Genomic DNA, 14,594 nt, shown 5'->3' on the forward strand with positions numbered 1-14,594 from the left:
AGAGTTCTGTACAATTTTGATTGCAATACTGAATCATATGCTTTTGTAAAATCTATGAAAAGATTATGAATTGGTTTATTGTATTCCCATTTCTTTTCCAAAATTTGACACAGGGTGAATATTTGGCCTATAGTTGATCTGTTCCTCTGAAAGACAGTTTGGTAATCCCCACAATCTTCCACACTGATGGTTCTAAAACATTAGGTAAGGTAGGATACACTTTAATGCCTCCTACTGACATGAAACACCATTTACTGCTGGGATCATGCTGTGTGTTCACAACATAGCTGCTAGTCAGTAAAAGGGTTCTCCATTTTGTTACTCAAACCTCCATCCACAGAATATTAATATGTAACGACTCAATGAGCAGCCTGCACGCTATTGACTGATGCTACCCTGATCGCCCTTTGGTCTCTGCTATCCATGACCTTTTCTCTGCTTTTGGCTGCGCCACCTGCTCCATTGTCTTTCTCTGGTCCCCAAGTCGTGGGCACTCCAGAGAATCAAGTGGCTGAGCATTTGGCTAGAGAGGGAGCTATTAGGGAGATATTTGCCCCCGTTCCATTTCATGATTCCAGGTGCAGATATGCGGATACACATCAAATACCTCTTTGACCAAAAGTGGAATGACATCTGGTGTGCTACTGCTCTCTGTAATAAACTCTGCAGACTCTTGGAGGCTACTGCAGTTTGGTGCTCTTCCTTCCGCTTCTCTTTGAAGGAGTCCACTGTCTGATACCATCTACACATCAGTCATACTAGGCTTGCCCACTGTTTTCACTTGCAAAATAAGCCACTCCCACAACGTGGCTGTGGAGCCAGACTGACGGTACCCATATATTGGTGGAATGTCCTATTTTGTGGCCCTTCGTACTAAGTATAGTCTTCCAGATTGCTTGTCTTTAATATTAGCAGACGATTCACAGATGGTTGATATATGATCAGTTTCCTATGTGGAAGTGGTTTTTATTTTCAGTTACAACATTTTGCTTTACTCCTGGAGCAGGGGCAGGATTATTGTGGTTGGGGCCACTCTTTGTGTTTCCTGGGTCTGGGACCCAAGACCACTCCCCCTTGCAAAGATCCCTGTTTTATCACTCTGTTTTTCCAGTTTTTAGATTTAGCCTACCCTTTTATGCCTTTTACTGTGTGTTTTTTACTTACTCATTTTATAGTTTGACGCCTCTGACTGTGTCCGCCCACTTTTAGTGGACATCTCTATCTTATGCATGTAACTTTTGAATTGTGAGACTGATGACTTCGCCGTTTAGTCCCAAAACCCTCAATCAACCAATCAATCAGTCAGTCAATCAATCAATACATGTCAGCAGATACCACAGGTAGGTTGAGCCTTGTGTCTCGAAATAAATGTATACCTATGCACAGCATGCTTGCGTACTGTCATCGTGAAAAATGAAGATATAGCCAAATAAGACTGTAGGCTGGACAGAAGGTTGAAGGATCCTATCCTGAAACTGCAACGCCCTCAAATTATTCTTGATAGCAATAACATCTGCATGCAGTACCAGCTTAAAACATGACTCACTCACCTCCCCACTGAACTCAGAATATTGGAGTTGCATAGGCAACTGACTACCTCCACATTCTTCTACAATGTTCATCAGACATCTGACAAATCCTACATGTGACAGTGAAGAGAACTCAGTACCATTTATCCATGTTCCCTTACCCATCTTAGTCGTGCAACAAGGTACCAAGGGTACCAGGGGTTCTTTCCATTGTTCACAATGGATCCCAGAGGTGAAACTGATCATGTGAAGGTTGTTGTATACAGTCTGGGTCAATAAAGCTCATCCAGATGATATCACACAATTCTGTTGCTTCTTCTTTGTAGCCCCTGTGAGCCATTGAATAAAAAGTTCACTGGTTTCCAGTCATGTCAAGTGATTAAAATTACACAAGCTTGCAGCCAAGCTCTTCTTGGCCATTTTCAAATGGTATGACTGCCAGTGGGCTGTTGGTACACCCCTTATGTACACTAGCTACTGCCTGTGACATCACTGGTGCTCGCTCACGGCTTCACCACATGTGGGCATACATTGACTCGGCATTTGATGTGCCTGCTTCAACTGTGCATTCGCTGGATCCCGCACCATGCTGAGCTGCAGGCCACCTCCTCCATTTAGAGTGTTGTTTGTGAATTTTTATTCAAATGGCTTCTATAATTGCATAATCCCAGAATCCATTAGTGTAAGCCATGACAAATGTCTCATCAAATTTTATCTGGTGTTCATTTTCTAAAGCTGCTCAGCTAAAACAGATTTCTTGGGGTTGTATAGACAATAAAACCTCTCATGCTCCTTCCTGCATTTTTGCACAGCGTGTGCTGCATCAATATCTACATAGATACTCCTCAATCCACCATAAGGCGCATGGCAGACGTTACCCCATACCACTACTGGTCATCTCCTTTTCTCTCTACTTGCATAAAGAACAATGGAAAAATGACTGTCTATATGCCCGTAAGTCTTAATTTCTCGTATCTTATCTTCATAGCCCTTACGCATGGTGCATGTTGGAGGTAGTAGAATGGATCTGCATTGAGCTTCAAATACTGATTCTCTAAATTTTCTCACTAGAATTCCTCAAAAAGAATGTTGCCTATCCTCCAGGGATTCCCATTTGGGTTTTGAAAGCATCTCTGTAACACTTGCATGTTGTTCAAATCTACTGGTAACAAATCTAGCAGCCTGCTCTGAAATGCTTCAACACCTTCATGTAATCTGACCTGGTATGGATTCCAAACAATCGAGCAGTACTCAAGAATAGGTCATACTAGTGTCCCGTATTTAGTTTCCTTTACAGATGAACCAGACTTTCCTAAAATACTCCCAATAAACCAAAATCTACCTAACACTATCCTCACATGCTTGTTCCATTGCATATAGCCTTTCAACGTTACAACCTGATATTCATATGACATGACTTTTCAAGCAGGACGCCACTAATGCTGTATCTAAACATACAGGTTTGTTTTTCGTATGCATCCCCATTAATTTAAATGTTTGTACATTTAAAGCTAGCTGCCATTCATCACACCAACTAGAAACCTTGTCTAAGTCATCTGTACACTCCTTCAGTCACTCAACTTCGAAACCTTACCGTACACCATTGCATCATCAGTAAATAACCACAGATTGCTTCCCACCCTGTCCACCAAATCATTTATGTATACAGAGAATAATAGTGGTCCTATCACACTTCCCTGGAGTACTCATGATAACACCCTTGTCCCCGATAAGCACTGACTTTCGAGGTCAGCATACTGGGTTCAATAACTCCAAAAAGTCTTTGAGCCACACACACATCTATGAACTGTTCCATTTGGTCAAACCTTTTTAACAGCCTGCAGTGGAGCACCATGTCAAATAATTTCCAAAAATCTAGACATATGTAATCTGTGTGTTACCCTTCACCCATAGTTCACAGTATATCATGTGTGAAAAGGACAATCTGAGTTTCACACAAGCAATGCTTTCGAAAACCATGCTGATTCATGGACGCGAGCTTCTCAGTCTCAAGAGAATTTAACATATTCAAACTGAGAATATGTTCAAGGATTCTGCAGTCTGCAATTTTATGGATCCATTCTTTTAGCTTTATGATGTACAGTAGTCACCTGCACTTTTTTAAAGTCATTAGGACTTTGCACTGGGTGGTAGGTAAAACCAGATTGGGATTCCAACTGGACCTGGTGACTTATTTGTTTTCAACTCCTTCGGTCATTTCTTTATGCTACGGATGCTTATTACGATGTCGACCATATGGGAGTCTGTTGTATGGTTAAACTACTGTATGTTTGTACAATTCTCCTGTATGAATGATTTCTGGAAGACAAAATTTAAAACTGTGGCTTTTATTTTGTTATCTTCAACTGCCATACCAGACTGTTCAACAGGTGACTGAGTGGAAGCCTTAGACCCGCTTAGCAATTTTATGTAGGACTAAAATTTTCTAGGGATGATGTTTTGCTGAGATATGACAGTGCTAGTTGTTGTAAATGTTCATAGGTCTTTTCACAGATGCAAAAATCTCTCTTAACCTTTGCTTGTTGTCATTTGCTCATTCTCTTTTCAACCAAGAGTACAACAGCCTCTGCTTCTTCAACATTTTTCGAATTTCTTCGTTAAACAATAGTGGATCTTTTCTGTCCTTAATCCACTTACTACACACAACTCTTCGGACCACAATTTAAAATCTACTTAAAATTTGACCATGATTCCTCTACATCCATCTTGCTGGAGCTAAGTGATGTCAATCCACTGTCTAAGTGAGATGCTAACACTGCTTATCTACTCTTTCTAGCAGAAACACTCTCCTAACCTTCTTGACTGATTTGTTAACTTTCATAACCATAATTGCTAAATGAAATCACAATTGCTAATCCCCGTTTGTATATTGACATTATCAGTGGTGCTGTCTACATGTAGCTACAAGGTCTAAGATATTTCCATTGCGTGTGAGCTGCCAAACTAGGTGCTCAAGACAGTTTTCAGTAAATGTATTCGAAAAGTACTTTGCATTACTGTCTGTCTATACCCCCTGCAATGAGCCAGTACACGTCCCAGCCTATGTTCAGTAGGTTAAAGTCACCTCCCGCTAGTACTGCATGATCTGAATGTTTATGTGCTACTCACTATAGACATTCTGTGGATGACTCTAGAACTGCCACAGCGGGACCAGGCGGTCTGTGAAAACATCCAACAATTAACTGCTTCACCTAGACCTGTTACAGGCAACCAGATAACTTCACTGCCGCACTGAATTTCAACCTCAGTAGAGAGAATATTTTTGTCAATTGCAATGAACAGTCTCACAGTCTCCTTTCTGTGGCCTTTAATCTCTCTTTCTGATATATATTCACTATACATATACCAAGAGCTTTCCACTTTGGGTTTCAGCGAGCTCTCAGTCCCAAGAATAACTTTCCTGGAGGGCCATAAATTCAGGAACTCTGTACAAATACTTCGACAATTTACTGATAAAATCATGGCAGTCAAGGTTTCAGTACTCTGAACACAATCTGACCCTTTGCTGCATATCAATTGGCAAGTGTTCATAAGATTATGTCAAACCACTGCTTAACCTAAAAAAAAAATATTAAAAAAATGCACTAACCGAGTATTCTGTTACCCAAGTAGCTGCTTCCTTTGTGTATTGCACCTCTGACCTGTCCGTCCAATGTAAGACTGGCTACATGTGCAAGGGATCTCATAGACTCCAAGTGTTCTGAGACCTACTGCGTATCTAACTGGTCCCAGTAATTGACAGATTTTTGTCAGAGGCCTGAAAATCAATTTGATCTTGGGTCTTTTCAACAGATGGTTGATCTTACCTAACACAGAACTGCAGAACAGCAAGAAAGCAAATTTCTTCTGTGATCCTCATTGGTGGTCTTATCGTGGTACTGGTTTGAAACCAAACAATGGAAAATCCAGGATGGAATGTAACCAATTCGTTTCTTTGGTGAACATTATAGCCATTGTTCCTGAAGACCTTATGTAGGTGGCTCAGCTCATAGGGCAGGTTATCATTGTCTGATATCATTCTTGCACAACGCATCACTGTTTGTAAAACAGTGCACCTCTTTGCTGGGTGATGAAGGCTGATGGCATACAAGTGCAGATCAGTGTGGGTGGGTTTTCTGTAGACATTGTGGCAATGGCATCCATATCATTTGTGGCAGATGATGGCATTGAGGAAGGGCAGTGCTTGTCTTTTTGTATCTCCATATTTTGATATGTTGGTGACCCATTCATCATTTGGCCCCATGGACATGAGAAACTTGATGAATTTTTGGTACACCTCGACGGCATTAACTGCAACATGCAGTTTACCATGGAGGAAGAAAAAGACAATGCATTACCCTTCCGTGACGTCCTTATCCACTGCAAACGAAATGGATGCCTTGGCCACAGCATCTATAGAAAACACTCCCACTCCGATCTGCACTTGTTTACCATCAGCCATCATCACCCAGCACAGAGATGTAATGTTTTACAAACAGTGCTGTAGCGTGCAAGAGTGATATCAGACAGAGATACCCTGCCCCATGAGCTGAGCCCCCCATGTACAGTCTTCAGGAACAATGGCTTTAATGCTCATTACATAAACAAATTGGTTTCAAACAAGAATCACAGTAAGGCCACTGATGAGTAACACGTGGAGAAACTTGTTTTCTTGCCATTCTGTGACTCCGTGTTGGGCAAGATAAACCATCTGTTGAAAGGATCCAAGATCAAATTCATCTTTAGGCCTCTGACAAAAATCCATCAGTTACTGAGTACAGTTGAAGATGCAGTAGCTCTCAGAACACCTGGGGTCTACAAGATCCCTTGCAAATGTGGACAGTCGTATGTCAGACAGACAGTACGCACTTTGAAACAACACAAGAAAGAGCATGAGAGTTTTTATTACCTACACCACACCAAGAAATTTGCTTCAGAAAACAGACACCGGAAATAATTTGACGAAATATCCGTCATGGTTCACTCTAATGGCTTCTTGGATTGTATAGTTAAAGTAGCCATTGAAATAAAAATCACTGACAGCACCCTAAATAAAGGCAGTGGCCTGCACCTCAGCATGGCATGGCATCAAACGATTGCTTGATTGAAGCAGGCACATCAATTGCTGAGTCAGCATATACCCATATATGTCAATACTGCGAGCTCCAAATTTTGTCACAGCCGGCAGATAGTGTGTAATGTTTTTACCGCAGCCCACTGGCAGTCACTCCTCTTGACAATGGCCAAGGAGTGCTTGGCCCAAAGCTCATGCAATTTTAATTAATTGAGGCATCTGGAAATCCATGAACTTTTTACTTGATGTTATTGCTGTGAGACTCTGCATTCTTAATCTGTGAGCTTTTGTAGGTAGTGCTCGTCAGCTGGTGTGTTGACTGCACCTGGCACTATGAGGCAGATCTTCAGTGTTTTGTCTCTCGCAGTAGTGGTTGAATTTTTTAATGATGTTGCTGTAGTATATGCCAATTTGACAGTGAACTTTGCATGTTGACAACACTTCTTGCCACAAAGAAAAACTGCATGTGAAATGACCATTTGAGGCATGTTGACAGACTGAACAGTGCACACAAGTGGCTGTGTCCCATTCTCCTGACTACAGTGACAATGTAGCTTTACTTTTACCTCCTTTACACAAAGGACTATATGTAGTAAATTTCTGTATCAATAGATTATTGAGCCATATGTTTCAAAGGAATAGGGGAAGAAGAAACTGTGCAAGTCGTGACAGTGGTGCATAAATTTTTATGAGCAGTTCATACAGAAAGCTATGTGGTGAACACACCTTTGGTTGGTAAACAATACATGTTTCTCTGCCTTTGACGTCATAGGGTTTACTTGTGTTAATGTTGGAGTAAGGGTAGTCAGTTGCGATATGGAGCCGGTTTTACTGTGGGAACAGTTTCAGTGGTCTGTAGAGATAAATGTCTGGGAATGTCATATGGTTTCAGAGGATGTTGTGGAGGTTAATGTACTGTCATAGTTGGTAGTGTGGAAAGATAGTGGGCAGAGGTGATCTCATCTCAGAGCTAGGCTTGAGAAAGTCATAGTCTCAGAAGAGTAATAATTTGAGGAATTCACAGATTAGGTAGTACTGGAGGAAATGAGGGGTTCTGAATTTTTTTAGAAGTGGGTTTGTGTTTTTGAGATGGTGCAAGGAGAATATTGTCTTGGAAATTTGTTTTTGGACACAACTCTGTGATAGTCGTGGGAGATGATGTTGGTGTAGGTATTGAGTAATTCAGTGTTGTACCAGATATGTGGGCAACAGAGGTTTAGGCTGTGTGGAGGGAGAATTTGTTGTCATAGGAGTGATAGTTGTAAAACTGGGGATGTCATCACATATTGGTCGATGTTGTTATGGGCTGAAGTTCAGTTGTGATCGCCATTGAAATGGACGTTACTGACAACAGAAGGTTGCTTTTGATTTGAAAAAGAACTAGGTGAATTTGAGTTGTGAAAAAGACTTAAGTTGTTACAATGGAGGCACTTCACAGTCCAGATCACAAGATGTCTTTGATAGATCTATACTGAGCCAAGGGGCCTACTTTCTGTATGATGAGGAATTCCTGTTCCATACGGCCCAAGAAAGAGTTAACATAGGATGGGCAATCCGTGTTTCCTTAATTGTCCTCTTGATTTATTTGTAGGTTTGGCTGTTAACATACCCTTTTTTTCTAACATTCCCGATCTATCCCTCCTTCCTCCATGAGTAAGCTAGGAATAGTTCCCCTTACTTTTAAGTGTTTTTGGAGTTTCTCTTCCTGAAGGTAAGAAACTAGCCACCCATTCTTGGGCAAAGGATCTGCCACATGTGTCGTGTTCCAAAGACTCTGATTGAAACTTGGTACAGTCATTCACCCCATAACTAGTGATATGAAACTATCGATCCTTGCATAATTTTGTGAAGTGTTGCTTGCAGTAGGAGGCAAAGAATATTTAAGCACCCTAGTTGGTATTATTTTATTATTTGGCCCCCTCACTGGTAAAAAGTTACCATTTTGACAAATGTTACATCCAAAATAACTCATACAATGCAGTTACCATTTGTGTTCTCATTCTGTTTACTAGATATTTTAAGCCAATGTTATTTGTTTTGAGCCAACTTTGTGTCAGTGATGCAGGTTCTGTTTTAATGTTACCAAATGTCCAGAAAATCTCAGACTTTCATTACATTGAACTTATTTTTGGTTATCTAGGGGAAGAAAAAAATCCTGTCAATTGTCATACATTGTGAGGAAGAATTTAAATGCTGGTAATTCAGCCACATGAAAACCAGCAGCAGACAATTTAACTGAGACTTGTTTTCCCCTAATTTCTGGTTGTTTTCAAATGGCAGAGCCACTGTGCCCCCAGAATCTACGGGTTGTTGTATAGATCTTCTTATTCTTCACCTTTGTTGTCAGTATCAGGACCATCCACTGCAGCATTAATCACTTGGAGATAATGTAGGCTTTTATCATTCTGCACACCTTTCCTTGCTATATTGTTTAGGATGTAAAAGTCATTCTTGCACAGATAACGTGCTACCAAGTCTAGGAAGAAGCTTTTGCAACATGTGATAGGGGTGTCCACTGTTTAGAGTACTCAAGTGTATTATTTATAGATTTAAAATACTTTGAATTTTAATAATGAAGTGTGTATAAATGATGATTGGAGCTACATTCAGTTTTTGAGTAGAAATAGTATTGTTGTGGATGAATGTGTGATGTGACCAAGTGGGTAATTTAAATGAATTTTTCATGCATAATCTACCATTGTTCCAAATTTAAATTGTGATGATAAATGGGTTAGATTATTAAATGCACCTGAAAGACAATATTATATAAAGGAAAAAGGAAGTAAATGTAGATGAAATTGAAGATACGATACTGCAAGAAGAATTTGACAGAGCACTGAAATAATGAAGTTGAAACCAGACCCATGGAGTAGATTACATTCTCTCAGAATTGTTGAGGTTCTTAGTAGAGCTAGCCTTGACAAACCTATTCCACCTGGTGTTCAAGATACAATGCAGTAGAAATATCCTTGGAGTTCTAGAAGACTATAATAATTCCAATTCCAATTCCTAAACAGGCAAGGTTGACAGATGTGAATAATGCAGCACTATCCATTTAAAAAGTCGTTCTTGCAAGTATTCACACAAATTATACACAGGAGAATGGAAAACTTAGTAGGGGCGGACCTCATGGAAGATCAGTTTGGTTTGTAGATAAATGTAGAAACACGTGAAGCAGTACTGACCCCTAGGACTTATCTTAGAAGATAACTTAAAGAAGAGGAAAACTATATCATTGCATTTGTAGATTCAGAGAAGCTTTCGATAATTTTTAGTGGAATACACTCATTGAAATTCTGAAGGCAGCAGGAATAAAATACAGGAATTGAAACATTGTTTACAGCTAGAACAGAAACAAGATGGGAGTTGTGAGTCGAAGGATGTGAAAGGGAAGCAGCAGTTGAGAAGGAAGTGAGACAAGTTTGTCGCTTCTCCCTTGTGTCACTCATTCTGTATATTGAGCAGACAGTAAAGGAAAACAATGAAAAATTTGGAGGAGGGGTTTAAGTTCAGAGAGATGAACTTTTGTCATTTGCCAGTGACATTGAATTTCTCTGAGAGAGAGCAAAAGACGTGGAAGAGCAGTTCAACAGAGTTGATGAACATCAACAAAAATGAAACAAGAATAATGGAATTCAGCTGAGTTAAATTAGGTATTATGATATTTGGAGTTAAATTAGGTATTGTGATATTTGGAGTTAAATTAGGTATTGTGATATTTGGAGTTAAATTAGGTATTGTGATATTTGGAGTTAAATTAGGAATTGTGATATTTGGGCATCAAGATAGCTGACAGTGGCTACAGTGGTGAGGATGTAAAGTGAAGCCTTGCAATAATAATAAAAGTGTTTCTGGAAAATGAGAAACTTGTTAACATGTAAAGTTAAGTGTTATTGTGGAGAGAGACCAAGAGATAAATAAGCAGGTTTAAGAGTATGTAGAAGGCAGTAGTTATACAGACATGAAGACACTTCCACAGGGTAGACTAGCTGTATCAAACCAGTCTTCAGGCTGACAATGACAGCAACACTGAAATTTAAGTGATAGAAAGTTTGAAAGCTAAAATTCAGAACTGCAAATAATGGCTGTATTCTTTGTTAACTTTGAGCCAGTGGCCATATGAGAGAAACAGGTTAAATGCTCTCAGCGACTGTCTTTATATTACTTAAATACATTTCAAAAATATAAGTTGCCACAATCTTAAGACTATTTCAACAAAAGGAGTGACATTGGGTAAGCTTTGTCCTCAGAGAATCTTTCTGTAAGTCCCAATAAAACTACTGATATCTGCATGTGCAGTACATAATGTATTTATATTTTTAAATAATATAATATGAAGTATTATCTTTCAACATTAGGTATGCTACCTATGTTCTTCATTCTGGGCCTATATCTTCAGCTGCATCTCCATTCCTACTCTGCAAGCCACCTTACTATATGTGATTGAGGTTAATTCTGGTATCGCACTGTGGCTCCCGCTTCTCTGTTCCCCTAGTAAATGGTAGTCTCTAAACCTCCATATTCACTCTAATTTCTTGAATTTTCTCATTGTGATCATTTCATGAGATGTATGTAGGAGGAGGTAATTTATTGCTTGTGTCTACCAGGAACATACTCTCTCAGAATGTCAGTAGTAAAGTTCTCTGTGATGGTCAACTCCTCTCTTGCAGCATATACTCTGGAGTTTGTTTAGCATCTCCGTCATGCTTTCATACTGACTATATGATCCTGTGATCAAATGTACTGCCCATAGTTGGATATTCTCTCTCTCTCTCTCTCTCTCTCTCTCTCTCTCTCTCTCTCTCTCTCTCTCTCTCTCCTGTTAATCTAATCTGGTAAGGGTCCCAGACTACTTAGCAGTACTCAACTATCAACTACGTTGGGTAAATCGCTTTTTTTATGGATAAATTACTTTTTTCGGGAGTCATCCTGTGAATCTCAACCTGGTGTCTGCTTTTCCTGCTATTTATTTTAGATGGTCACTCCTAGATGTTTTAAGGCAGTTGCTGTTACTAGTGATTTGCCACCAGTAGTGTAATTGTACAGTAGCAGATTTCTTTCCCTATTTATGCACAATATGTTACATTTATTTACATTCTTGGTTGACTGCCAGTCCCTGCACCTTCACCAATCCTCTGTTGGTCATCTTGTAGTTCACTACATCTACATTTACATACATGCTCTGCAATCCACCATACGGTGCGTGGCGGAGGGTAACTCATAGCACAACTAGCATCTTCTCTCCCTGTTCCACTCCCAAACAGAACGAGGGAAAAATGACTGCCTGTATGCTTCTGTACGAGTCCTAATCTCTCTTATCTTATCTTTGTGGTCCTTCCGCGAAATGTAAGTTGGCGGCAGTAAAATTGCACTGCAGTCAGCCTCAAATGCTGGTTCTCTAAACTTCCTCAGTAGCGATTCGCGACAAGAACGCCTCCTTTTCTCTAGAGGCTCCCACCCGAGTTCCTGAAGCATTTCGGAAACACTCGCGTGATAATCAAACCTACCAGTAACAAATCTAGCAGTCCGCCTCTGAATTGCTTCTATGTCCTCCCTCAATCTGACCTGATAGGGATCCCAAACACTTGAGCAGTACATAAGAATAGGTCGTATTAGTGTTTTATAAGCAGTCTCCTTTACAGATGAACCACATCTTCCCAAAATTCTACCAATGAACTGAAGACGACTATCTGCCTTCCCCACAACTGCCGTTACTTGTCCCACTTCATATCGCTCTGCAATGTTACATCCAAATATGTAATCGACGTGACTGTGTCAAGTGCTACACTACTAATGGAGTATTCAAACATTACAGGATTCTTTTTCCTATTCATCTGCATTAATTTACATTTATCTATATTAAGAGTTAGCTGCCATTCTTTACACCAATCACAAATCCTGTCCAAGTCATCTTGTATCCTCCTACAGTCACCCAATAACGACACCTTCCTGTACACCACAGCATCATCAGCAAACAGCCGCACTTTGCTATCCACCCTATCCAAAAGATTATTTACGTAGATAGAAAACAGCAGTGGACCTACCACACTTCCCTGGGGCACTCCAGATGACACCCTCTTCTCTAATGAACACTCACCATCGAGGACAACGTACTGGGTTCTATTACCTAAGAAGTCCTCGAGCCACTCACATACTTGGGAACCAATCTCACATGCTTGTACCTTAGTTAGGAGTCTGCAGCGGGGCACCGAGTCAAACACTTTCCGGAAGTCAAGGAATATGGCATCCATCTGATACCCTTCATCTATGGTTCGCAAGATATCATGTGAAAAAAGGGCGAGTTGCGTTTCGCAGGAGCAATGCTTTCTAAAGCCGTGCTGATGCATGGACAGCAACTTCTCTGTCTCAAGGAAATTCGTTATATTCGATCTGAGAATATGTTCAAGAATCCTGCAAACTACAGCCTTCTTGCATTGCGGTCTTGATGCCTGTATCACCTGCAGATAGTCTTATGACCTATATTTCCAAGTAATGTCTTACATTTTGCTCTTTTATGTCCTACATTTCATTAAAACTATCTGGTAATCCTACCTTCATTAGATGTTAAAGTCAATGTGATCAGAGCATCAGTGTTATTTTTATCTCTGTTTTCTCCAGTCCACAAGTAATTTAATTTGGTTTCTTTTTCTTTGTTTTTCAGAAGGTGATAGAGAACACAGCAACAGTTCTCTACACAATATATAATGGCGGTGCCATTGTATAATCCGGTAAGTGCCTGTGACATGTTAACAACCTTCTCATAATGTGTGGCATCTGTAATTTTTTTTATAATTTCTTGAATTCCTAGTTAGGATTAGGAGGAAGTTAATCGTTAGACTTTAATGATATACTATTTCTGCTTCAGAAACTGCCATCCATTGTCAGTCCATTAATTCTACAGTAGCCAGTGTCAAAAGTTAAGCTTAACTTATTCTTAATTCCAAAGGAAAGTTTGCAAGTTTATCTAGTTTCATGTTAGTGCATCTTTCAGGAAATTCATGAACTTGAAAGAATATACCTCTGCCACTTCGGCAGTCAGTATTTGAAAGCAGATGGAGACAGTGTTTATTTTGCTTGTATATTATTAAAGAAAAATGGGCTGATGGGAAGGAAATGAAGAGTATAACCATCTGGTAGAATTTTGCACAGTGCATAATTTAATAATGGTAATCGATAGATGTATTTTTTTACCCTCAAGTGTTCTTTACAAGTTTTAGTTGAAAAGTTGTAAATATCATGTATAAAAATATTTGTGTTATTAATTTTTGGAACAATGGAAAATATAGGATGGAATAATGACAGTATTATGAAAAGAGTCACACCATGCAGCTGAACATAACATGCTCAATTTCAGTGGCTGCTTTACTACACAAGTCATCTGGATCGTGCCTTCCACCTCCAGCTTTTCTGACCTGCACAGATGGGAGTTATCCCTACAACACAATCTATGCATGTGTAATTATCCTGGCATCAACCTACAGTTACATACTGCCACACTCTCCACTCAACAGTTTCCACCCTGTCTGTCCCATCACCTCCTCCCCATTCTCATCTCCCACCCTCTTTGTTTGCCACCCTCTGCCCATGAACCCGCCCATCTTTCCCTGCTCCTTTCCTTTTTTGCTCTGTTTTCCCCAACTTCCTGCTTCGCAATCTCCTGATGCTGCACCTGTTGGCATTATAGTCCCTGCACATTCCACCAGGCAATGCTCCTCTCTACCCCCCACCCTCCCACCCTCCCGCCTCCCCTATACATTGCTATCCAATCCCCTACCCCAGACCCTCCATATTGCTGCTTCCATCCCACGTGACATTTGAAATCTGGCCCAAGCTGCTGGAGTTGGCAATTATGGCTGTGTGAGGTGTACTTGCTTATGTGATTGAATGGTGTGTGTTTCTCTGTTTTTGACGTAGGCTGTGGCTGAAAGTTTCTGTGTGTCTGTAATTGTGCCTGTCTGCAGCTTAACATGTCATCTTTACAGTTAGTGGCA

General features: G+C 40.2%; 1 protein-coding gene across 7 annotated transcripts in view; it reads left to right on the forward strand.

Moving 5' to 3' along the window:
• The window catches only part of LOC126267071 (galectin-9-like), a 134,333-nt gene that overhangs the window by 9,408 nt on the left and 110,331 nt on the right, over window positions 1-14,594 (forward strand). For all 7 annotated transcript variants that reach the window (XM_049971927.1, XM_049971929.1, XM_049971930.1 and 4 more), the window contains exon 2: window positions 13,265-13,331. In XM_049971927.1, coding sequence (XP_049827884.1) covers window positions 13,308-13,331 — 24 coding nt within the window. In that variant the 5' untranslated portion in view covers window positions 13,265-13,307. The remainder of the gene's footprint in view (window positions 1-13,264; window positions 13,332-14,594) is intronic.

Source organism: Schistocerca gregaria, chromosome 4 (genome assembly GCF_023897955.1).
Source record: "Schistocerca gregaria isolate iqSchGreg1 chromosome 4, iqSchGreg1.2, whole genome shotgun sequence".
Lineage (NCBI taxonomy): Eukaryota > Metazoa > Arthropoda > Insecta > Orthoptera > Acrididae > Schistocerca > Schistocerca gregaria.